The 24,363-nt window shown below is 35.1% G+C and overlaps 1 protein-coding gene across 1 annotated transcript; it reads left to right on the plus strand.

Annotated features, from left to right (window-relative positions):
• The first annotated feature begins 421 nt into the window (after positions 1-421).
• On the plus strand, positions 422-24,363 carry CHMP2B (charged multivesicular body protein 2B). Its single transcript, XM_033091285.1, has 6 exons — positions 422-716; positions 13,517-13,608; positions 18,335-18,529; positions 21,973-22,075; positions 23,860-23,966; positions 24,171-24,363. The coding sequence occupies exons 1-6, from the start codon at positions 683-685 to the stop codon at positions 24,279-24,281; spliced, it is 642 nt and encodes a 213-aa protein (XP_032947176.1). The 5' UTR covers positions 422-682; the 3' UTR covers positions 24,282-24,363.

A 24,363-nucleotide genomic window follows, 5' to 3' on the forward strand; every position in this document is an offset into this window, starting at 1 on the left:
GACAAACAACACGGGGCCACGGACCTGAGCATGACCAGCAGACCCTGCACTTACTGATATTGATACTGCAAATTTTACTGATATTGCAAATATTGATACTAACAGCAACGAGATGATCATAAATCAACTGGTTCCGGGACCACTCACACTTGTCCTAGGACTCAGGGGACCCCTACTTCCAGTTTCCCCCGGGGCAAAGAGGAACGAGCTAATCAAAGCTCATCTCTGTCACCACTCAGTACGGAACCCGCACACGGAAGCCCCCGGACACCGCCCGCAGTCTCCCACGATCTGCTACGACCTCAAGCCCCTGCCAGATCGCCGCGCTCGACCCCAAAAGCCGGAGGACCCGGCAGCAGCTGAAGTGAGGGCAGCGGCGGCGGCTTCAGGCGCCGCAGTGCGCAGGCGCGTGCTCACAACGCGCAGGCGCCGCCCAGAAGTGACTTCTCCAAAAAGTGTCTTAGTTCACAGTCACCTGAGCTCGGGACGACTCGGCGGCGGAAGGCTTTGCGGATACCGCCCTCTGCGGGTCCTGCCTGGAGACCCCGCCCTCCTCTCCTGCCCCTCGGCTCCGGCACTCCGAACCCTCCTCCTACTCTACTGCCTGCCCTTTCCCTCCTGTCCTTTCCCAGCCGCGGGCCGGACCGGGCCGAGCCGGGCCACCCGGGCGCGGTCCCCGACCATGGCGTCCCTCTTCAAGAAGAAAACCGTGGACGGTGAGTTTCAGGCCGGGCCCAATCTGTGTTTCCCTGTAGTGTTTTGGGAGCTTCTGGCCGCGATTCTCGCTGCTGTCCCTGGGGGCGGAGCTGGATCAGGCAGCCCCACAGGTGACCGCCCTCTGCGTCATTTCTCTGCTTCCCCATCTCGTCGGACTGCCCCACATCAACCTCACCTGGGCAGTCTGGTTTCTTCCCTCTAACAACACAACCTCCCCGCCCCGTTTTTTTACTTTAACGAGATCCTGAGTATTGGAAGGAGGCAGGATGCTGCCGGCCCTAGAGTGTCGTTAGCCTTGGTGATTTAACGAATTTCTGATTACTTTCGTCTGCTTGGTTTGTTGCTGCTTCAGTTTGGATTTGTACTACTTCTCGGCATGCAGACCGGAAACCTGTGCCTGCGAAGTGGGGGCGGGGTGTAACAGGCTCCAATTATCAGTATGAACTTGGGTCTAGATCGGTCTTGTGCTAAGAACACACTATCAGTAGAGATGTGAAAATTCTTCTTGACTGACTCCGGTAGAGAAATAAAAGAAACCCAACGGAAGTGCCTGCATTTAGTTTCATAATGGATTTTTCTCTCTTATAATTATCTTTTACTGTCTAAAGTAAGAGATGTGTGTTATCTATCTGCATAGAAGTTTACATTTTAAAATGATTGTATTGTTTCAGACATTTAGCTTAATGTCATCTTAAGAGGAAAAAAAGTGAATGTACACAAATTGGTATTTATAAGCTCTGCTTGTAATGTATGTTTATATGACACTGATTAGTCTTGATAGTCTTGATATTGTCATTGACTGCTACCGGGAATCAAATTCATTCAAGTGATTTAAAAATCGTCTTCCCCATTACATGTTGAGTCTACGCTGCTGATGGTTCAACCAAAGAATCACTTCTTTGTAGGGATCCAATTCTGCCACAAAAGGAGCAGTGGTAGCTAGACAGTGATTGGTACAAACAGAGTGCTCAATCTAGACCTGGGCTAACTCCTTCGTTCCTTTGTATTGACACTTCCAATGCCAGCAGAATTATTTTGGAGAGGATAACAAAGACGTCATTTTTACTCTGCCACTCTACCCTTCAAGACATAATGTCATTTTACCCCAGTAATGTATTTTTGCTTACCCTGAGTGGGTGAAAATGTATTTTTAAACTTATTCACTTTGTATTAATTGAGACTACTTATTAACCATTTACAGTACCGGGATGACTACCAAGATGCTATAGGATGTAATACAGTTATGTGAAATGGGTTTTGTGTGTGTTATTCCTGAGAATGCTGTTTAATTTTTAACATGGCACTTTTTATTTTCAGTGTTCCAGTACCAGTATGGTGATTGTCAGTTATTGTATAATACTACAGTGGGAAAATAGGTTTTATTTCTTTGTTTCAGTTTTATATAGTGAGAATTTACTAAACAGAGGAAAAGGGTTGCAATTTTCTTACTGCAATGTTACAAGTTAAATTTAAATTTTTTAACATTAAAAGTCAAACGTCCTAGCTTTAATTGCTTAATATCTGTCAAATATTTTGAAAGATGTAAATATCAGTTCTGTACTCTCATTGCTGTGCTTCTGGTACTTTTGGCAATCTAAGGACTGTAGGGCTTGAAGTACAAAGATGAATAAAAAAAAGACAGTGAGAATGTGCAGTGATGGTGTTAACTGTATACTCATTTGCAGTTGGGTTAATTTCATCCAAGAAATATTTTTGCTCAAATAGACTCATTTGTGGGGGGTGGGGGGGTGGAAGTCCTAAAGACTTTTGCTAGGAGCTATCTACTGATTTAAAGATCTGTATGAAATTTCTGAATGTAAATTTGGCCACCATGTACATTTACTATAACTACCAAACTGTATACTTAATGTTTTCTTAAATTATCATGTCAATTCAAATCACTTGATGACATCTTAATTCTAGAACTGTACTTTTATTATTTTGATACAGAGCTTTACTGATGTTTTTACTCCTGTTTTATTAAAAAGAAGTTTTGGTTGTTTAAAAGGTGACAGCATTCTTTCTAGCAGTAATGAGGCTATATATTATGAAATTTAATGTACTCTCATGCATTTCTCCCAGGTCTTTGGACTCAGTGATTATTGATCATGAGATCTTTTACTGTATGCTATCTTCTTATCTGTTTCAGCTGTAATGAAATTCTGATATATAAGGGAAATATGTAACTGTTTATAGATCTGAAGAATAATTGAATCTTTTTGTCTCTTTGGATTGGCTGGAAGAGTTGCATACTATATCATTAAAGACTAGTGCACATGCAAATTAAAAAGGGAGACAACATTATAGCACTTATTACTATTCAGAGTTATGTTTAATTCATTTTTGACACAGAGATGAACAAGTCTCTGCAGTGTATACTTTGTTACAGAAATTAATGAGAATTGTACTTCAATGCCATACAAGAGGAAGATTCTTTTGAATTTGAAATTACAATTGAGTCCTTGGTTTTCTATTTACTGATTTATAACATATACACACATATATTAGGGTAAAGTATTTACAATTTTTTTATTCCTTAAGTAGCTGGTGACCTACTTATTGGAGCTAATTATAAATCTGTAAATCAGGATGCCATGAAGACTTGTCATAAATGCACAACTAAATATGTCTCTTAAAAAGTGAAGTTCTATATGCACTGTGTAATTTTGTCTGTTACCCTAAGTAAAAGCAAATTTAAGGTCCTACTCTAAGCCAGAACCAAGTTAACATTTTGTATGTAGTATCTTATTATAATTTTCACAAAACCTATAAGATAATACTGTTATTATCCCCACTTTATAGATGAGGAAATTGAGAGGCTAAGGACTAAGTATCTTGCCCAAGATCACACAGCTGCCAAGTGGCAGAGCCGGGGCCTCATCCCTTTGAGTGTTCTCATTGTTATTTTTTGCTGTTAGATACACTGTGACTCAGTTTAGTTTTGCTATTTTTGCTAAGTACTTGGAATTCTCAACTTTCGGTAGGTACCATGTAATGTCACCTTTTGTCTGTGAACCAGACTCTTTTCTCTCAGAATCAGTGGTAGAACTTTAATATCTTATGGTAGTAGAACTGGAAATAACCCTCTTTTTCCTGACTTTCTTGACCGATCGTTTTTTAGGAAGTATCATCCAGTCTCTTTTTGCTCTTTGTCTAAACCTCATGCAGGAATGGTGATACCTCCTATCTCCGCCTCTTTATTTCTCAGATGCCCCCCATTCTGCACCAGTTTACTTTACATCTCATGTAGTGAGAGTTTGCTAAGATCATAAATGACTTCTAGATCACCAAATCCAATGGCCGTTTTGTGTTGAACATCTCTTGGGCCTATGTTTCGCATTTGATCCTTATAATAATTTCTTCCTTGAAACTCTTGGCTTCCATGACATAATGTTCTCTTAATTTTCCTCCTATTCCTCTGATTATTCTTTTTCTTTCTCCTTTCAGGTTTTTATTTTCTTCTTTCCTTCCTCCCTTCCTTCCTTTCTTTCATTTTTAATCTACCCCTTAAATATTAGTGTTCTTCTTGGTTCCAGCTTAGGCTACCACTGTGCTAACTGAACGTTCTCCAACTGCGTGATCTTATCCAAAATCCTGTTATTCTAGTTATAACCTAAATGTTGATGGATTCCCAACTTGGTTCTCTAGACATATTTTTCTGAGTTTCAGACCAATACATCCAACAATTTTCTGAGTATTTCCACCTACATGCCCCCAAAACATGTGCAATTATAGAGATCCCAAACAGAACTCATTACCATCTCCTTTCGGTTGGTTCCTTTCCTGGATTCTCCTCCTCCAGCATTTGGGAGTTCTTAATTTTGCTTTCACTTAATTTCTGAGTCCTGCTCCTTTTGCTTCTTAAATATTTGACACATATGATTTTCCTCTGTATGCCTTCAAATCCTTGCTCTAATTCAGATCCCATTTATATTGCACTTTACTATATCACCTTTCTGCGTTTCTTTGCCATAGGTTCATAGCACTTAGTCATTCATCTACACAGTTGCTTGTGTGGTCGATATACCTGAAACCCAAATCTTCCTATACTACTCCTCAGTATAAACCCCGTTATTGAATCGCTGGTACCAAGAGCATCAAGTGGGCATGCTTTTTCTCATTCGGACATATTTTTTATCACGCTCTTATGCAAAAAATTACCTTTTTCTCTTCCTCTAGCAAACCTGAACTATCTCAGGTTTTTTTCCTTTTCTAGGAATTCTTCTCTGATGTCACCTCAAATTATGTCAAATCCCTCACTCCTTCTGTGTGTGTGTGTGTGTGTGTGTGTGTTAAGCGTCTTCTTCCTGACTTGCATTCAGGAACCAAAGTAGATCCTGTGTTCTTCCAAAGTTCGGTTATGCTTATTCTAAGTTTTTCCTATGTTCCTTATTTACTAGGTTGCAGAGAATCTTCAGGATAAATGAAAATATTTCTGCAGCAATTTATTATTTAGAAAGTAAGTTGCAAAATAATAGAATTTACTAACCCAAAGTAGTGTTTCCAGTATGCAAAGCTTGCCATAGTCTACATCCATATTATTGTTACCTACCTTGAACTTTACTGCAAGTTTAGAGATAATTTCAGGCATGCCACTAACAAACAGGAACAGAGCTTTCTGTTTTTTGCCTCATTGGGGTGGTATCCACATATGATGGTTGTTCAAAGTTCAGAACCTGTGGAGTTTTGACTGAATTAAGATAAATCTCCTGTCAAAAGGTCGGTTGTGATGCTACATGTCCAATAGCTCCAGAGAGAATACAATCTACCATGTATATAAACTGAATTCCCTTCAGAAATATTTCTGCTTTCTTCCAGATAAAATAAAACATTCTTATGGTGCTCCCTACAGGACTCAGATCTTCCCTAGGATGCTGTGTGTTCTCTTATGCTGTGTGTTCTCTTAGTGCTTATTATTCTGAAGAGTTAAAAACTCAAATTTTACTTTCTATTTGGCCTCTACATTCATGGCCCACCAAAATAATAATAATAATAATAATAATAATAATAATAATAATAATAATAATAGCAACAACAACGTGTAGGATTCAGGCACTCAGTATTCTCTTCTTAGCATTTTTCTGAGCAATGTTCTCCATATTTCTTCCTGACTTGAGATATTTCTACAGGAAAATGTCTCCCCTCTGATTTCTCCATCCCTATCATGACACCAAAGACTGGTATTTCTTTTCATGCTACCATTGCCTATCTTCAAGTCCAGATGTCTGTGAGACTTTTTTCAGAGGAGTTTTCCTTCTCATTCCCTCACTGATTTAAGCTGAAAAATGCCGTTTAACAGTTTCCTGAATTGAAGCTGTTGTTGATGATAGTGCCAAAGCCTGTGTCATTGAGAACCAACTGTGACCCACGATCTGCTGACAGGTGACCCATCTCAGTACCTTCCTTCAGTCTTGGAAAAAAACAATACTTTAACAAAAGCAAATTCATTTTAATGAATTCTTCGGGGCTGGAGTGAATTTTGAGACTACTGTGTGGGGATGGTGATTCCTTTTTACCTCCTTTTATGCCACCATAAGGCTAGACTCTCCTGTTTGCTCTTTAGTTTTCTGCCTCTTCCTTCCTAGCAAGTCGTGCTGAGTTTTTCAACTTCAGCCTCATTTTTAAGTGGATCCTTGACTCCATGGGCCATATGTAGAGTAAAGCTGTTGGCATGATACTCCTTGTTGTTTCTGTTTCATAGTTGTTTTTTGTTTGTTGTTGTTTTTGTATTTTTCTTTACCATCTATCAAAACGGGTTAAGCTGATGGCAGTCCTCCCTGATTTCTGATATACCATTTCCAAAGCCTGAGAAACAAATTTGCTTTGAACATCAAATTCTGATTCTTTCTTACCTACTCTCTCATTGTCACTTCCCTTCTGCCTTTGAGTAAATTTGGTTTCTAGAGCCAGCATTTTCTAGGAACTGACCTTTAATGTTTCTTTCTTACACCTTAACCTTTGAGCTCATGGCATCTTTGCACAGTATTTTTCTCCTCATCAATCCAAGAAGATGGTGTATCCCCATATAGCAGGGCCCCTGCCCACTTTATTGTTCATCGCTGAGCTCTCCTGTGCTCACCTGAGCAGAACTCACGCTCCTGGCTCTTGCTTTTGTAGTCATGATCAGGATTTATCTAATACGCATTGTCCCACCATCCCAGTGCCACAATACCCACCATATCCAGTAATACCAGCTGATGCAGAGCTCACAGATGAAAGCTAAAGTGGGAGCTCCCTCTCATCTCGGGATCTGCACCCCCCACGGAGTTCTAATGGAGATGGTAAAGCAGGATGTGGGACCATTTTGTGCTCCTTTTTCAATATATGTGATGGTTAGATTCAAGGTAATTGATTGGCAATGAAGTTACATAAATCAAAATGATTTTTGCCCTAAAGAAATACATTTAAAAGCAGAAAATATGCTATATTAGATTAAAAAGTCCATCGCGACCTTATAGTAAAGCACTAAACCCAGTATATGGTGTAGTGGGTGCTGTCAGGTAGACCAGCTAGAATCCCGCTAAGGGTTCCACGCGGGAGCTGTATGTGCCTCAGCGCTCCTGGGGCAGTAATTGGAACTGTCCTGCATGCTTGAGACAGACCCCTCCCTTCTCTCAAAAGGTAGACACTTAAAAAAACAATGTTCCTCACAGATTAATGAGTGTCCACATTTACAGTTGATGATTATTTTTTGCTTTAATTCTCAAATGTGTAAATTGTATATAAATGAGCAAGATCTGGAAGGACAGCCATAATTCAAGTTGGGGTCAGCCTCAAACCCCATTGGAGAATTTTAGTGAGCTAGGCTGGGTCACATGGGAGGCTCTTTCAGATGTGTTATTTATTTACTTACTTACTTACTTATTTTCTGTAAGCAGATAGACCTTACTGACTTAGAACAACCAAAGGCAGGACAACCTTTTCTGTCTATATCTTAAGTCCAAAATTGAAATCTGTGATTTTTTTTCACTCCAGTGTTATCTTGTTCAGCGCTAAGGGTCTGAAAGGCTTGAGGCAGGCTTTCAATGTCAAGAGTGGAGCTGGCCTGGGTGGGCTTCTCTAAGTATTGTGCTGGGGATGAGCGGGAAGAGGGTGGTGGGTGGGGCAGCCCCCAGACCCGCTTTACCTCACCAGATGTGACAGAGAGAGCATGCCATAGGTACATCCGTGTATTTATGACATTTTCACAGTTTGAAAGTTTTCTGTTGCCACCTATTGTGGAGTGCTTCGATGGAAGCAGAGGTTGGACAGGGAAGCACATGATGGACAGGAGCCAAGTATTCCATCTCTTCTAGATGTCAGCAATATGCTATACATGTTTCTGTCATTGTCTGGACTCAGAATGAAAAGAGGGGAAAGCAGAAAATTATAGGAGAATTGTCTGATTATTTCAGTGCTCCATGTATGCATTGTAGAAAGATAACTGTCATAGTTCAGATTTTACTGTTGTTAAATTCTTGATAACCAATAGATTTTATTACACATTTTAAAGGAATATGTTTAATATGCCTATAAGGCAAATTCTTTTACACTTCAGTATACATGTTTATACCCCCTGAGATCGTTGTTGACTAATATGTTAGGATATTAGTGGCATAAAGGTGGAGATAGAAATAGATAAATAAATAAAACGCATGCATTCCTTACTCTTAAAAGAGCTTGTAATTTGGGGAAGAGATCAGACCTACTAAGTAATAACTGTAATGGAAAATGAACTTGGCCTTAAAAACATTAAAAGTGTCTCAGAACATTTTTTACGTTATTCCTTCTGAATTATCTAGAAGACTAAATCATTAAGTGGGTTTCATTAGGGATTGTTTAAAAAAAAAGAGTAATCTGTTTTATAGGATATACCTCTCATATGAAAAAATATTTTACTACCTTTTGCTACTTACCATAACATGTTTTAAAATGTTATGACTGGGTTTTAGTATATAACATTAGATGCTCTCGGTTTATAGCTTAGAACTGTTTAAATATTAATAGGCCTATTAACAATAGGCTGTGGAATTTGTAGTAGTTAATTTTCTTTATCTTGCCTTCTCTAATGTACAGTGACAATTATGGTACACAGAGTTACATAAAATCAAGACAAGCGAAGTCAAACTATTCGATTAAATTCTGTTTTGTTAAAATTTCGTGTCGTAATACTTGTTTTCAACAAAAATGGCTGTAACTATTCTTTATTCTCTGATCAACACTAACTGGGTGTCTTCAACCATTGAGTTAAATCCTAACACTATCCGGAGTTAGCACAGGCCCCACAGGTTAAGGGCTCAGCCCCACAACACTGTCCTCACTTACGATGCCAGTCACCAGTTCCAGGTGAGCTATGAATTCAGGTATCACCGCAACTCCCTCCTCAGATATGATAATTCTCTAGAACAACTCTCAAAACTCAGGAAGTGCTTTACTTACTAACACTGGTTTGTCATAAGGCGAAAACTCAGGAACAGCTAAATGGAAGCAAGCGATTGGCGGGGTGGGGAGCCCAGGGGCACAGAGAGAGCGTCCACGCCCTCTCTAGGCATGCTGTCTTCCCGCTGTGTCAGTATGTTCACCAACCCAGAGGTCTACCAATCTCTTTGTGCAAGAGTTTCTATAAGGCAGTCTCTAGCCTCACTACCCTCGGAGGGCCGGGGCTGAAAGTTACCACCCTCTAACCAAGTATGTGGTCTTTCTGGTAACCAGCCCCATTCAACGCTATATAAGGGTCCCCGTCCTGAGTCAAAAGACATTACTGTTACTCAGGAAATTCCAAGGGTTTTAGGAGCTCTGTGCCAGGAACTCAGGACGAAGACCAAATATTTTTTCATTATGCCATCCTAGTGATGAAAAAGTGTATATTGGTAGAATTCTAGATCTTAGCCATCAAGGCTTGCAGCAGATGCTTTGCACCTGTGTCAATTATCTAGCCTCAATTTAACTTACTAATGCAGGGGCGGCTTTTTCAGTTTAGTACGCTAGTAACTTTAGAAGACCATCATTACTATCTCAGTATTTCATCTTATATTACCGTGTTTCCCTGAAAATTAGACCTTGCCGGACAATCAGCTCTAATGCATCTTTTGGAGCAAAAATTAATATATAAGACCCGGTATTACATTATATTATATTATACCCAGTCTTATAGTAAAATAAGACCGGGTCTTATATTAATTTTTGCTCCAAAAAGCGCATTAGAGCTGATGGTCCAGCTAGGTCTTATTTTCTGGGAAACACGGTAGTAGAGTTGAGGGATTTTTTCGTACACAAAGAGGTTATATACAAAAGTTCATTTGCAATTTCACAGTTTTAAATTTAGAGCATATTTTCTATAGAAACAGTAGGGTAGGGGGTGAATGTTTTCATACCAATCCATTGGCTTTGGCAAGATATAGAACTAAGAGCAAAAGAAGAAAATTGGGAGTATTTGAGTATTGAAGATGAAAAAGCTTTTGATTTCTTTGAAAGCTAGGGAAATGACAGCTTTTTTTGCTGTTTTGTTTAGTGTCAGTTACAGATGTCAGAGGAAAGATACTGTGTGTTGTGGACTGAATTGTCATTTTAGTTGATTAGTTATATTTTATATAATGACTTAATATGTTTTTCATTCAGTTTGAAATAATGTATGTTTTTATTGATATGGATCTATATAAGGAGTATGTCTCTGATAACTATTCCTTTTTATTATTCTTTTAAAATGTACTGCTTTTATTTTGTTATTTTTGGGGAAATAACTTTTTTAAATTATTTTTTCAGTTACAGTTGACATTCAATATTATTTTGTATTACTTGCAGGTGTACAGCATAGTTAGACATTTATATAATTTTTGCAGCGATCCCCTCTATTAGTCTGGTATCTACCTGGCACTGTACATAGTTGTTACAACGTTACTGACTGTATTTCCTATGTTGTACTTTACATCCCCCTCACTGTTTTGTAACCACCAATTTGTACTTCTTAATCTGTTCACCTTTTCACCCAGCTCCCCAACCCCCCTTCTGATAATTTCATATCTTCTTTGCCCGAAAAGCTTCACAACATAGTATTGTAGTTAAAGTCAGAGCCCTAGGAATCAGACCACCTGTATATGAATTCTAGCACTTTTTCTCCCTTGTGCAGATTACTTCACCAAATATCAATACCTCCTTTTAAATAAATGAGATAATAGTACCTCTATTTTGGGGTTGTTGTGAAGCACGTATTATAGTGCCTATTACTCAGTATAATTAGTTATTTCTATTCTGAGAAAAGTTATACTATACATAGAAAGGGTAGAACATAAGTTGTGATGCTCCATCACCAAAAAGGATAATGGTTGCTGGCTTTGCTCTTATTGTAATTAAAATGACATTCACGTGACATTAACCATTTGAAAGTGAAGGGATCAGTGGCATTTATACATTCACAGTGGTGTGTAACCTCCACCTCTAGTTCCAAAACATTTTCATCACCTCAGAATAAAACTCTGCACCCACGAAACAGTGACTCACCATTCACCTTTCCCCCCAACCCCTGGCAACTAGCAGTCTGTTTTCTGTCTTTGTGGATTAACCTATTCTGGATATTTATATGGGTGTAATCATAAAATGTAGCCATTTGTGTCTGGCTTCTTTCATTTAACATAGTATATTTGGGGTTTATCTATGTTGCAGTAGCGTCAGTACTTCATTTCTTTTCATAACTGAATCATATTCCATTCCATGTATATATCACAATGTGTTTATTCATTTGTCTGTTCGTGGACATTTGGGTTGTTTCCACCTTTTGGTGATTGTGAATAGTGCTGCCATGAACATCTGTGTACAAGTATTTGTTGAAGTGCCTGTTTCAGTTCTTTGGGGTAAATACCTAGGAGTGGAATTGTTGGGTCACATGGTAATTTTATGTTTAGCTTTTTGAGGAGCCACCAAACTCTTACCCACAGTGGCTGAGATAATTTGCATGCCTGCTGACAGTGTGCAAGGGTAGCAATCTCCATGGGCTCGTCAACACTTGCTTTTTCCCTTTTTTGTTTTTGACGATAGTCATTCTGGTGGATGTGAAGTGGTGTCTAATTTCCCTAATGACTGATGACATTGAGCATATTTCTCATGTGTTTATTGGCTATTTGTATATCTTCTTTGGAAAGGTGTCTATTTAAATCTTTCACTCATTTTTAATGGGGTTGTGTGTCTTTTGTTTTTGAGTTGTAAGAGTTTTTTATATGTTCTGGGTAATAGACTCTTGCCATATACAGAGGGTGCCAAAACAATGTATACAAATTTTAAGAAATTTAATACTCAATATATACCGATAACAAAAGATGAATACAAGTCACGTTTGACTTCTGCAATGACAAGAGGTGCTCAAAGTGGTTACCACCAGCGTCCAGACACTTCTGATTACGGCGAACTACTGCTTGAGCAACATTGACCAAAGTGTCCACTTGTATACCTTTTTTTGGCACCTCCAATCTATAATACACATATATTTCTCCAGTGCTGTAGGTTGTCTTTTCACTTGATAATGTGCTTTGATGTACAGTTTTTAATTTTCATAGTCTAATTTATATATATTTTTTTGTTGTGTGTGCTTTCAGTGTCATATTTAAGAATCCATTGCCAAATCCCAGCTCATGCATATTTACTCCTGTGTATTTTTTTAAGTTTTATGATTTTAGCTCTTATGTTTGGGTCATTACTTTTTAGAGTTAATTTTTATATATGGTGTGCAGCAGTAATCCAGTTTCATTCTTTTTCATGAGGATATCCAGTTGTCCCAGCACCATTTGATGATGAGACTATTCTTTCTGTTGCTTTTTAAAATGTTTCTCTTTACTAAAAACGGTACTCTATTAAAGTGATTAGGATGACTGATTCAGGAGACAGAACACTTGAATCCACGTCTGGCATTATTGCTGACCACCTTGTGACCTTGGGCAAGTTATTTAAACTTCCTAACCCTCAATTATCTTATACATGGAATAATAGAAAAATCAACTCCATGGCATTATTATGAACATTGTGTTATGTAATATATGTAAAGCACTTGGAAGATGCCTGACAATGAGAGATCAGTTTTGGTAAGAATTGCCATCTAAATCGTGATCCTTTGAAGAAATCACTATTTAGTAACAACTAATCCAAATTATTGTCTATCGGGCCTAGACTAAAACTTTAATTCTTCAAAAGGTATCCATTGGATTCAGATGCACTGAGGTAAGTTAGAAAGACATTGAGTGGACACTTGCAGTATTTCCGGACATTGCATATATTATTTACTCCTTAACAGCAATCCCTATTTTATAAGAAGCCTGAAGTTTAGAGTGTTAACTAATGTTTCCAACGTATCATCCTGTACTGATCAAGGTTCCACGGTGGGACTTACTGGAAAGTCTGCTGTTTCACTCTGTTATAACTTAGTGTAGAAAAAAAGATTGAATCATCACATAACCTGTCTTTCTACGATTTTATATAATACTGGAGTAAGGAAAACTGAAAAGGCTGTATATGTGTGACATACATATGTGCCATATATAACTTAGTATACTAATCAATTCTCTAAGGGAATATTTTATTGTGATTTATATGTACGTTTAGCTAAACCTTAGGTTATAGCATACTTGCACTCACTTTTGTAATTCTTTATATAATCAGTATTTATAATTCAAGTTTGAATATTTGACTAATTTTTTCGTACATTGGATTGAAAGAAAAAAGATTTAACACCTAGTGAATCAAGGTTTATATTTTATTGAGGTGAGTCCAATATTTAAATGGTATTGAAGGAAATTTTACAACCCATACATTTAGGTTTCTTTTGTGTTTCTCTCAGATGTAATAAAGGAACAGAATCGAGAGTTACGATGTACACAGAGGGCTATAAGCAGAGATCGAGCAGCATTAGAGAAACAAGAAAAACAGCTGGTAAGTAAAACATTAAATTTCAGTTGAACTTTTCATACAAATTTGGAAATTAGTGTTGGAATAATTAGCTAACTAGGAAAAAGACACATGGCAGGTGGTAAGTGATGTGCTTTACTAAGAAATGGAATGTTATGCCTTTCTGCAATTCCCGCTTACCTTTGTTTATTGTGTCATTCTGCTGCCTTTTATCAGGATTCTGTGTATTCTGCTGATTATAAAATCAAATTATTCTTCAATTGTAAAAGTCATGCATGCCAAGGAAGTAATATTCCTCAAAACAGCCAACTTCTTCTCAGTTTATAACAAAGATAAAATAGTCCTGGAAAACAAGAGAGGGTTACAAGAAAATAATTATGTTAACTTGTATTTTAACTTACTTGATATTTTAACTATCATTGTTTCTGTGATAATGAATGTAATTTTAAAAATAGGTAGGATATTTTAAAATATTTTATGTTATGTTATTAAATATATGTTGCTTAAAATATTTTAAAAAACAGTAGATTTAGGTATAATTGACATGATATACTGTACATATTTAAAGCATTTATGTAGACTGTATATATTTAAAGCATGCAATTTGATATATTTTGACATATGTATTAACTTATTCCTTTTGTGATCCTGTCTACCCATCCTCCCTTCCTGTCTTCCTCTTCCCCAGTTCGACAAACACTGATCTGTCACTGTAGATTAGTTTATATTTTCTAGAAATTTATATAATTGGAATTATATAATATGAACTCTTTATTATGGCTTCTTTCAGTCATAACTATTTTGAGATTAATCAGTGTTGTTACATGTATCAGTATTAATTGTTTTTCGCTGATGAATGTTATTCTAATATGTGGCTATTCCATGAACTATGAATCCTTTCACCAGCCAGTGGACCTTTGGATTTTTTCCAGATTTCGACTATTTTGAATAAAGTTGCTATAAACATTCAATTGAAGTCTTTGTGTGAGCATATGTTTTCGTTTCTCTTGGGTATATTCATAGGAGTAGGATTGCTGGGTCATAGGTTAAATGTATATTTAACTGTATAAGAATGCTAAACAATTTTGCAAAGTGGCTATGTTTTCTGTTCCCACCAGCTATATATGTGAGTAAAGTTGTTTAAATCCTGGCCAAGAGTTGAAGTTGACAGTCTTTTTAATTTAGCCATTCTAGTGATGTGTAGCAGATTGTCATTTTAAATTTCGTTTTCCTAATTGCTAATGAGGTTTAGCATCTTTTCAAGTTTTGCCATTTACCTATCTTCTGTGACAAAGTGTCCATTGAAATATTTTACCCATTTTTTTCATCAAGTTGTTTTATAATTATTTAGTTGTAATAGTTCTTTATATATTCTGGATGCACTTACTTTATTAAATACATGTTTTGCAAATATTCTCCCCAGTTCTTGACCTTGTCTTTTATTTTCCTAATAATATCTTGTGAGGAACAGAGATTTTTTTTTTTTGATCAAGTACAAATTATTCTTCTTCTGTGATTTGTGTTTTTAGTGTCCTATGTAAAAAATCTTTGCCTAACTCAAAGTCACTAATAGTTTCTCTCATGTTTTCTTTGGGAAGTATTATAGTTTTAGTTCTTACGTTTAGAACTGTGAACTTTATTGAATTAAATTTCACTACGTTGTCATGTGAGGGTAGAGGTTCACTTTTTACATATGGAAATTCGGTTATTTCAATATCATTTGTTGCTGACAGCTTTCCCTGTTCAAATATCTTGTCATTTTTCTGGAAAATCAGTTGTCCAAATACATATGAGCCTCATTCTGAGCTCTATGCTAATTCCCTTGATCTATGTAACTATTCTTAAGCAACTACCACACTTCTTATTAATATAGCTTTATAGTAAGTCTTAAAGTTATGCATAGTTTTAACCCTACTACTCTGTACTTTGTTCAAAATTGCTTAGGCAATTTTAGGTGCTGCGTTTCATATGAACTTTAGAATAAACTTGTCAGTTTCTACAAAACAGATTTTGATTGGGATTACATTACACATGTAAACTAATTTGGGAAGAATTAACATGTTAACTGTATTGAGCCTTACAATCCATGTACATGCTGTGTCTCTTCCTTTAGTTAAACCTTTAATATTTCTCAATTATTTGTAATCGTAATTAAACAGGTCCTGCACTTTTGTCAGGTTTATCCCTAACTATTTGATGCTAGATGATATTATGAAAACAAATTCAATTTCTGATTTTTTATTGCTGGTATATAGAAATAAATTAATATTTTGTATATTAATCTGGATCCTGTAACCTTTCTAAATTAATTTATTCTGTAGCTTTTATTGATTCTATTAGATTTCTACATAGACAATCATTTTATCTGTGAATAAATTAAACTTTTCATCATCCTTTCCAATCTCGATGCTTTTTTTCCATACCTTATTACACTGGCTAGAACTTACAATGTTAAATAGAAGTGATGATAGCGGACATTGTCATATTTTCATTGATCTTAAGGGGAAACATTTAGTCTTTCACCATTAAGTATGATATTAACTAGGATTTTTGTAAATGCCGTTTCTCAGGTTGAGGAAGTTCCTCCTTATCTAGTTTGCTGAGACTTTTTATCAGGAATAAAATCAGTCATACACTTGTTTTTAAATTTTTCGCATCTCTTAAGGTTATTATCATGTTACTGCACTACAGTGTAATGTAGTGACTTACATTGATTGATTTTCCAAAGTTGAATCAAGCTTTTGCTCCTGGGATAAACTTCATAAGTAATGTATTTTTTTTTAATATTTTTATTTCAATTTGCTGAAAATTTAAGAATACTGCATCTGTGTTCATGAAAGGTACTGATGTATAGTTGTCTTTTTGTGTAGTGTCTTTTATTTGGTTTTGACATCAGAGTAACGCTGATTGTAAAGCATGAGTTAGAAAGTGCCACTTGCTCTTTACTGGAAGGGTTTGTGTATTTCTTCTAAATATGTGATAGGACTCATCAATAAAGCCATTGGGAGTGAAGTTTTCTTAGTGGATAGGTTTTTAAATAACAAGTTCATTTTTTAAAAAGCAAATATAGAATAGATCAGGTTACCTGTCCTTTTGACTGAGCTTCGATAGTTTGCATCTGTCAAGTAATTTGTCCATTTCTACTAAATGTTAAAATATAATGACATATTGTTGTTCATAGTATTCTCTTATTACTCTAACATCTTTAGGATGTGAAGTGATGCCCCCCCTTTGCAATCCCAATATTTGTAACTTGTGTGTTCTCTCTGTCTGTCTCAGTTTCCCCTAGTCTGTCTGGTTAATGGTTTATCAATATGGTCAATCACTTGTTAATAAAACAAACAAAAACCGCTTTGATTCATTAATTTTTCTGTCCTTTTTTTTTTCTTTTCTAGTTTATAGATTCTTTTTCTTGTTTATACTGTTTCCTTTTGTTTACTTAGTGGTGTTTTTTTTTAGCTCTTTTTTCTACTTTTCTATTTTGAAGCTTTTGAGATTTCTTTTCAAATATAAGTTTTAATGTGATAAATTTCCCTCTAAATTCCCTTTTAAATATAAGTTTTAACTGTAGCCCACACATTTTGATATGTGGCATCTTTTTTTTTTCTTTAACCTATGACTTATTTAGAATCATGTTTAATTTCTGCTCATTTGTAATTTTCCTTTACTGATTTCTAGTTTAATTTCATTGTTATTAAAGAACATACTTTGTTTCATTTCAGTCCTCTTAAATTTATTGAACCTTTTTTCTGATGCAGAACATGGTATATTTTGGGGGGGGGAGTTTGTTTGTTTTTTTAGTGTACACTTTTAAAAAATGAGTATTCTGCTGTTTATGGAGTTTTTTGTAAATATTGGTTAAGTTGATAATAGTGTTTCTTTGTAAATCTTCTGTATCATTACAGATTTTCTGTCCACTTTTCTAACAGTTACAGCAATATAAGAAAGGAGTAGTTGATTTCCCTCATGCTAATTGTGTATTTATCTATTTCTCCTTTCAATTCTATCAGCTATACTTCATATATTTTGAAGCACTATTATTAGGTGCATACACGTTTAGGGTTGCTTTTACATCTTTAGGTAATTAATTCCTTTATCATTATGAAATGCCCCTTTTTATTTTGGGTAATATTCCTTGTACTCAAGGTTTTTTGTGTTTTGTTTTGCTTTTTGTTTGTTTGTTTGATCTGATGTTAATGTAGCCACTCCTAATTTCCAGATTTTAATACGTGTTTATATAGAATGTATTTTTCTATTATTTTACTTAGTTTTTTTTTTAATTGGTTTCTTGAGATAGCATATGTTTAGGTTCTTATCTAATTTGACAACCTTCCTTTTATTGAGATATTAAATGGACCTTTTCACTTAATATGTCTGTATTATTAATTTTAAATCGACCACTGTGTTCTTTTTTTGCTATGTCTCACCAGCTCTTCATTTGTTTTTTTCTTTTTTCCTACCTACTTTGGGTTGAGTTTTTTTTAATTTTCTTCTGGGCTCTATGTGAGTGCTGTTTTGGGAACCAGCTTTGTATTTGTGGATGAAGGTACTAATTCTCTCTTTCCCATGTAAACGTGGAATAAATTGCTCTCTCACATTATTCTTTTCTATGACTTTATGACAGCCTCTGCCTCACTTCGTGATCAGGGGAAAAGAGTATATTATGCATATTTAATCAATTCTTCTGCAATAAAGCATTGAGGCCTACCCCTCAATGGTTTGGTTCCCTTCTTTTTATTTCCTCTCTTAGGAGTTAGAAATTAAGAAAATGGCCAAAATTGGTAATAAAGACGCTTGCAGAGTTTTAGCCAAACAGCTTGTACATCTGCGGAAACAGAAAACAAGAACTTTTGCTGTAAGTTCAAAAGTCACTTCTATGTCCACACAAACAAAAGTGATGAATTCCCAGATGAAGATGGCTGGAGCAATGTCTACTACAGCAAAAGTAAGTGGGAGCCTTTATATCCATAGACATAGAGTTTAATCTAAGATATTTAAATGTTAATATTCAAATCAGATTTGAGCACCTCCTGATGTATATGTAATATAGAATCTGTGTAATTTTTAGTAACATGAGTTATAATACTAGATAACTCATATAACTTCTTCTAGATACTTAAATTCTAGATTTTTAAATTGGCTTAAAGCAGTGTTTGCCTTTTTTCTCTTAAATTGTCAGAGATTTTTGGGCTTCTTATTTCATTAAGCTATAAATTTTGATTCCTTTAGAATTGTAATTTCCTCTTGATTCATTTTCATGTATATGTCAGAGGGACACATGAATACTATCAGAAGGACTTATCAACTAATTTTAATCAGAACTTATGTTTAATGTATGGTTTTTATATAAAAAAAGTTTGTACTATAGAATTTAAAGGACTGTGAACCTCTTGATGTTTTAATAAATAATAAGTTTCTTGATGTATATGAAGTACTGTGAGGAATAAGAAGTTTAATAAGAAGCTCTCACAGATCTTACAGTTCAACTGTTGGGGGCGGAGGGTGGGGAGTTAAGATATGTCTGAAAAGGAAACTGCCCACTATACATCATTCTGTGCTAAGCTTCCGTGAACTGCACAGACCTTTAAATAGAATGATCTGAAAGACTTTGCAAAAGACCTAGGTCTTAAAAATATCACTAGGTGTTAAATATAGGGAAGGAGGAGTATGAATATGAAGAACAAAAGGGGAAAAAGCCACAGAGGAGACAAAGTATGAGGTTCGCATTAGTAAAACGGTATATACAGTTGATTTTCGTTACTTGCAATAGTTAATGTTCTATAAAGTCCAGAACATGGAATTAGTGAATATTGACTCATTGCTCCTAGGGGAAATACAGGATTAGGTTCCTGTGAGCCTTCGGCTACAACATTTTTGTCAACCAATCTATACCTAAATTTGTTTTATGTGGGTTTCTGTTGAAAGACACTATATTTAATATATATTGTTGATTCATTATCATTGACTCATGGTTAACAGCACTGTAACTCATGCCTGAACAAAGCTTATCTCTACCAAAGTGTATTTTCTCCATAAGCACATCACGGCCTTCTTGCACTTAGGAACAGTAAATGACACCTTAGTGCTATGCTTAGGGGAAATTTCAAAGAGCAAAATCACCAACAAACGACACAAGAATGCGGCAATAAGTAAACGGCAAAAAGCACACTTGTTTACAGTGTGAGAGCTGAAACAAGAAGGCAGTGTCGTATTGTTTGGCCTCAGCTGAAAATGTGTATGTCGGGCGACTCAAATTTTGGCTGCTCTGTACATGTCCACAAATGAGCACAAAAGCACTGCGAGTTTGATTTGAGGTTACAAATAAGTGTTAGTGAGTAGGTAAATATGGGATCCCAAAATAATGAGGATCAACTGTAATTGTTTTGCAATTTTTGAAAGTGGGAAGCTGGAAAAAGGTACCAAATGTGACCCTGCCATAGACAGATGCCTGAATTGGAATTTTCACTTAAATGTCTTAGAAATGTGTTAATTCAGCAAATACTTGTTTAGAACCTAAAGGCAGGAACTATAGCAAGTGATGGGGATGAAGTGGAAAGCAAAACCAGGCAAGGGCTTAACCTATCCTAGATCGCAGTCTACTTAAAAAGCTGCCCGTTGAGAGTTTAGTGCAGCAATTACAAATGTAAGTTCAGGAGCCGATTGATTACTTGGGTTCAAGTCTCACCTCCACTTAGCAGCTGTGTGACCAGTTCAAGTTATTTCTCCTTTCTGTGTCTTCATTCTCTATTTGTAATACAGGGAAAATGGTGGTACCTAGTACATAAAGCTTTATTTATCAGATTTAAATGTCATTTAACTTTAAATATTATTATATATAAAGTGTTTAGAATAGTGCCTGACACACCGTCAGGTTATGTAGGCATTCACTACTCTATTATTATAATTCTTATTGTTTATAATAATTTATAATGAATAATTGTGTTATTTACAATAATATAAGTTGCAAGTAAAGTATTATAAATGACACTAATAAATATGAAATCTCTCCTATAGTGAATAGGATTTAACAGGGGTACATATTCTAATCTGGGATATCAGGAACTACTTTCCTAAGAAAGTGATATATGAACTGAAATCTGAAGTGTTGATAGTAGTACCAGGTTTCCCCAAAAATAAGACCCAGCCAGACAGTCAACTCTAATGCGTCTTTTGAAGCAAAAATTAATATAAGACCTGGCCTTATTTTACTATAATATAAGACTGGGTATAATATAATATAATATAATATAATATAATATAATATAATATAATACCGGGTCTTATATTAATTTTTGCTCCAAAAGACGCATTAGAGCTGATTGTCCAGCTAGGTCTTATTTTTGGGGAAACACGGTAAAAGCAAATAGAGAAGAACATTCCAGGTGAGGGACGACATATGCAAAGGTCCTGTGGCAGGAGACAGCATGGCACATTTAATGAAATGAAAAATCAGTGTGATTAGAGGGCACTGGTGCAAAATGAGACTGCCTTATTAAGCAAAGTTCAATTGCTATTTGGTCTCACAGGCCAATTATGGAATTCGACTGTTAATACTAAAAGCACTGGAAAGCTGCTGGGGACTTAGGGATGTGTGGGCTGGCAGAGGTGGGGGGAAATGTAATGTCATATTTATTTACACATTACTTTGGCTGATGCATTGCGTGCAGATTGTCGGAGAAAAGACTACGCTTCATATCTTTGAAACTGATATGTTTTATATTGTATAGTGTCTTAATTCTGAGCTAACTATATAAGACACATACTATCTGTACCTAAATTTGTTTTATGTGTATATATATGTTATATGTACATTTTGTAGGTATGTAATATATTTTGTCTATACTAGATGGCATCATCTCTTAATAAAATAACTTGTGAATAGAAAACATAAGAATTCTTTTCACATATTTTTGCAAAACTCAATGTTTTGTTCATTTCTCTAAACCATGGTTTAAAATACATTAATGGATTAAGTATATATGCTAGTGTATTTTTTTTAATTTAGACATTAAATTACTGAAAATTTTTGTAAAATTTAAATTAAAATTCTATTTAATTTAGACAGTACCTGCTTATCACATAATAAGCAAATGTAGTTTTCCCATTTGAACAGCAATGGATTTTATGTTGACAGAGTTTTTATTACATAATTTTTTGCTTACTGTTCAGGTGAGGTTTGTTCCACACCGGTCTTTATTATATAGATGTTAAGCAGATGGTTTCCAAACAAGTATTTTTTTTCTAGAATACATAACATTCTTACGAGCATCTTAAGTTATGTATATATCTTCTCAAAGCCTATCTCTATTTGATACGTTCCCATAGGACTTATCCATAGTAAAATTTTCATAATTATGTAGCTAACATGAATCTTCTCATGTTTTAAAGACAATGCAGGCAGTTAACAAGAAGGTGGACCCACAAAAAACATTACAAACAATGCAGAATTTCCAGAAGGAAAATATGAAAATGGAAATGACTGAAGAAATGAGTAAGTTTAATAACCTATAATGAAATGTACTGTTTTCTCATCTTTGAGTTAGCCAAGTTAATTTACTAGCAGCATCTCATTTGCATCCATGAAAGCACAAATATTGGGAAGAAAAATGATACAGTATCCTTCTACATAGAAGTCTATATTATAACTGCAATGTATTTTTAAATGGCAATTTATAAGTCTCAAAATTTTACTAATGTTTAACTGAAGGAAAAATATAAAATATGTTATGCCATATTTCTATGCCATTTGGACCCCAGCAGTTTTATTTTATTGATTAGTGGACCAAAACCAACTTGTGAATAAAATAATTCTTCCTGATATAAATTGGGTAATTTTAGTTATGTTGATTCTTTCATACTATAGATACTGGAGGTTGAGATAATGGAGCTCTTTCATTTTTTTTTTTTTTTTTGCCCCTCCCAAAGTTATTTAAAATTTAGTTTTCTTTTTTTGACTATAAACAAATTACATATTGTGGTAAAAATATGAAGAACAAAGGGAAAAGCATATTATAAAAACATCTATCATCACAGTACTCAGATATAGTTACTGTTAATATTATATGTTTCTTTCCTATATTTTCCCATATCCTATAATATAAGATCATATTACTTGTGAAATTGGGAATCTCATCCTGCTTTTAAAAAACAATAGTATAACATAAGCACATATTCATGACGTTAAATCTTCTCTGGTCTTTTTTTAAAAAAATGGTTTAATATTACATAACATCAGTATTAAATAACATCAACTCTAATTTATTGAAACATTCTTACATTGGTCAATAAGACTTTTAAATTTTCAATGTATTTGATAATCCTTTGGTAAACGTTTCTATGTTATCTTTGTCTAAATTTATTAAATCTCCTTAGAGTATGAACTTTTATAATGCTTTTGGTTCATACTATCAAATTCTTCTCAGAAAGACTATCCCATACAAGTCTTTATTTCACCAATAATGAATGAATGACCCTTTAAAGCATCACCGTCAACACTTAATTATTACTTACATGTAATGTCAAAGCTGGCATCATTTTTTGCAAACGTGTTTTCTTTTTAATTTTTCAATTAAAGTTGACATACAATACTATAATAGTTTAAGGTGTACAACATAGTGATTAGACATTTATGTAACTTACAAAGTGATCACCTCGATGAGTCTAGTACCCATCTGACACCATCCATACTTATTGTAATATAATTAACTATATTTCTTACGCCGTTCAATATTAATAAAATACTGAACCTTAGATTTTGTTAGAATATCCTGCCTACATCTTGAATGAAAATTTAAGAAAGCTGAAAATATAATTATAGGTATAAAAAGAGCAAATCGTCTCCCAAATATTTACAGGATATTTGATTCTTTCATGGTCAGGTTTAATAGCTACCAGCTCGATGGATTCAATATGTGGAATCATACTTAAAAGCTTTAAACCTGTAGCTATTAATATCATATAGTTGTTATTTATTAAAGATTTTTAAATAATTTTTTTAATCCAAGTAGACTTGTTTTATTATAGGATAATTTGTGTTGCAGTGAATAGTATTCAGATTTAATGCCTCAAAAAATTATTTATCGGTGACATTACTTCACTGACATTACTTCACTGACATTTGAAACTGACTTTTGTAATTTGTTGGTTCACCTAAGTTTGCCCTTGTATTATATACAAAATATATACACATAGTTGGGCTACCTTCTAAGAATGTAAATCTAAATCTAACCTGAAATCCATTTGAAAGTAACTGCTTTATTTCCCTACCCCCGCAAGTCAATGACACACTTGATGACATCTTTGATGGCTCTGATGATGAAGAAGAAAGCCAAGATATTGTGAACCAAGTTCTTGATGAGATTGGAATTGAAATCTCTGGAAAGGTATGAATGTCTTCTCTTCTCAGTTGGAAATAATTTCTACCATTTTTCATCCCTTAATTGTTTTAAGTTGTCCTTTACAACAAGGTGCATGTTTTTATATTTGTTTGAAAAGTAAATTAAACCTCTTTGTAGCACATCCTTTATATCCTAGCCCCAATGTATAATAATACACATTTTTTTTCTCTTTTCCTCTCTTTAATATAGATGGCCAAAGCTCCGTCAGCAGCCCGAAGCTTACCATCTGCCTCTACTTCAAAAGCTACAATCTCTGATGAAGAGATTGAACGGCAACTCAAAGCTTTAGGAGTAGATTAGTCAAAAAAGCCATAATATTTTGCTTATATTTAGTATAAACCAGGCACATTGCAGATTCCTTTTACAAAACACATTTATTTTG

This window comes from Rhinolophus ferrumequinum, chromosome 2, assembly GCF_004115265.2.
Source record: "Rhinolophus ferrumequinum isolate MPI-CBG mRhiFer1 chromosome 2, mRhiFer1_v1.p, whole genome shotgun sequence".
NCBI lineage: Eukaryota > Metazoa > Chordata > Mammalia > Chiroptera > Rhinolophidae > Rhinolophus > Rhinolophus ferrumequinum.